This window comes from Calidris pugnax, unplaced genomic scaffold (genome assembly GCF_001431845.1).
Source record: "Calidris pugnax isolate Ruff unplaced genomic scaffold, ASM143184v1 scaffold50, whole genome shotgun sequence".
Taxonomy (NCBI): Eukaryota; Metazoa; Chordata; class Aves; order Charadriiformes; family Scolopacidae; genus Calidris; species Calidris pugnax.
Genome location: NW_015090780.1, coordinates 3,547,412 through 3,549,502, shown reverse-complemented (window position 1 = coordinate 3,549,502; position 2,091 = coordinate 3,547,412). Strand labels below are relative to the sequence as shown.

Genomic DNA, 2,091 nt, shown 5'->3' with positions numbered 1-2,091 from the left:
AAAAAAAAAAAAAAAAAAAAAAAGAAAAAAGAAAAGGAGGCGCCTTTCCTCTCTCACAGTGGGATCCCAATTGGAGGAAGCCCAATATCACGCTGGAGGGGAATTAATGCAGAGAAACCGGGAACTACCAACCCCCAAATCTCCCGTTTAGGCAGTGGGGGGACCCAGAGCCTCATCCTGCTCCCACCATGAGGAAAAGAGCCTGGGCCAGCTCGGGATCAGCCCCGTCTGCTTCTCAACTGCCCTGCCTAGAGCGTGGGTGTCTGCATGAAGAGCTAGTAAATAATAATAATTATAATAATAATAATGATGATGATGATAATATTAATAATAATAGAATAAAAAGCAATGCACCCACTGCGGGAAAGGAGCTGGGGGAAGCCCACAGAGCCCCGGACCACAGGCAGGGCCAAGGGGGTCCCACTCGCTGTGGTGTAGCCCCTCCACAAGACCCCTCCGCTCTCGGTGCTGCCCACCAGCAACCCCTCCTGCTCGCTCCTCCTCACCCCCCCGGCTCTGCACCACAACAAGGAGCTCCTGATGGTGCTTTTGGTGTTGTATTTGGGGGAAAAATGAGGGTCAAACAGGCCCTGACGCAAGCACAGGGACCCCAAGAGTGCAGAGACCCCGATAGCGCGGAGACCCCGACATCCCCCCCCCGGCTCCTGCCCTCCAGCCACCCCCGGGATGGAGTGGGGGATCCCTGTGAGGTTCCCCCCCCCCTTCTTACCAGCCTCTTCTGCGGCTTGAGGGGCCGGTTGATGCCGTTCATCTTGTGGTAGAGCCCGCAGGCGTTGCACAGGTAGTGCCCGGTGCCGTCCTTCCTCCAGAGCGGCGTGGACATGGCCCCGCAGTTCACGCACTCCCGGCCGTCCCCGGGGAACTCCTCCAGGTACTCTGCAAGGGAAACCCAAGGCGTGGGGGTCAGGAGCCGCCCCCACCACACAGGGTCACCCGGGACCCACGGGGACCCCGCGGGAGACGGTTCCTAAACCTCTGCGCCCCACTGCTCCTCCGCGGGGGACACCCCCATCACGGGGGGCACTTTCCTTCCACCCTACAAAGTGAGGACCAAACCCTTTTATTCCTTCTGCGTCATAATAATCTAATATTTTGCTCAAAACCAAAATATCCCCAGTCTCCACCCAAAAAAAGACCCCGAAGTTGCGCAGTTGGGGTCTCCCTGGGATGGGCATCAGCAGGAGAGCGTGGGGTTACCCCTGCTCCGGGCTGCAAAAATAAAGATAGATGGGTGGATAAAGATAGATAAAGGGTGGATGGGTGAAAAATGGGACGATTTTCCTGATTTCCATCAAAGCGCCTCGGTCGCTGCCCGGCGGGGACGGGCTCGGGGCTGCCCACGGAGGAACGCGGGGCTGCGGCTCCGACGGCCCGGGGCTCCCCGGGAGACTATCACGGGCCTCCCTTGTCCCCAAACGGGGGGTTTTTCTCACTTTTCTCCCCCCGCGAAATCCCCGGGAAGAAGCCGCGGAGCCGCCCGCGCCCAGCCCCGGCCCCGCTCCCCGAGCGCGGCGGCTCCGCGGAGACGGGACAGCCCGGAGCAAAACCCCTCGATTAGGAGTCGCTCTCTTTCCTCCTCCCGCTTTTCTCTCTCTTTTTGAAATAAATTCCTTCGCCTGAAATATGTTTTGTTTTTTTTTTTAAGAAAAATACGCTCTTTTTTTCCTTTTTTTTTCCACCTTCGATCGTATTAATAACGATCCAACGGAAAGAAAAAGGAAAAAGAACAAAAATTAAAAAGGGGAAACGGAAAACAAAAATAAAATGTTAAAAGAAAAAAAGGAAAAAAAATTGCAATAATTAATTACATGAAAAAAAATTAATAGTTTACGCTACTTAAGAGCGGTTTACACTATTCAAGAGCAAAAGTAAACGGCGGAGAGAAGGGCGGCCGCTATTCCGGCTCCCAAAGCACCCAATTCAAAGCGCGGCGGAGATTTCCGCGCCATCACCTCCCTCGGCAGGAGCGGGGCGATCCCTTCCCTCACAGCGCGACGGATTTTCCCAGACAAAGAGAAAATCCTGGAAAGAAAGGGCTCCCCAGCAAACTCCGGCGGGGGAGGAAAAGCC

The 2,091-nt window shown here is 55.1% G+C and overlaps 1 protein-coding gene across 1 annotated transcript in view; it reads right to left on the bottom strand.

The window, feature by feature from the left end:
* GATA5 (GATA binding protein 5) overlaps positions 1-2,091 on the bottom strand; it is a 12,108-nt gene that overhangs the window by 8,823 nt on the left and 1,194 nt on the right. Inside the window, exon 2 of the mRNA XM_014956877.1 lies at positions 731-897. Within this exon, the coding sequence (XP_014812363.1) occupies positions 731-897 (167 nt within the window). The remainder of the gene's footprint in view (positions 1-730; positions 898-2,091) is intronic.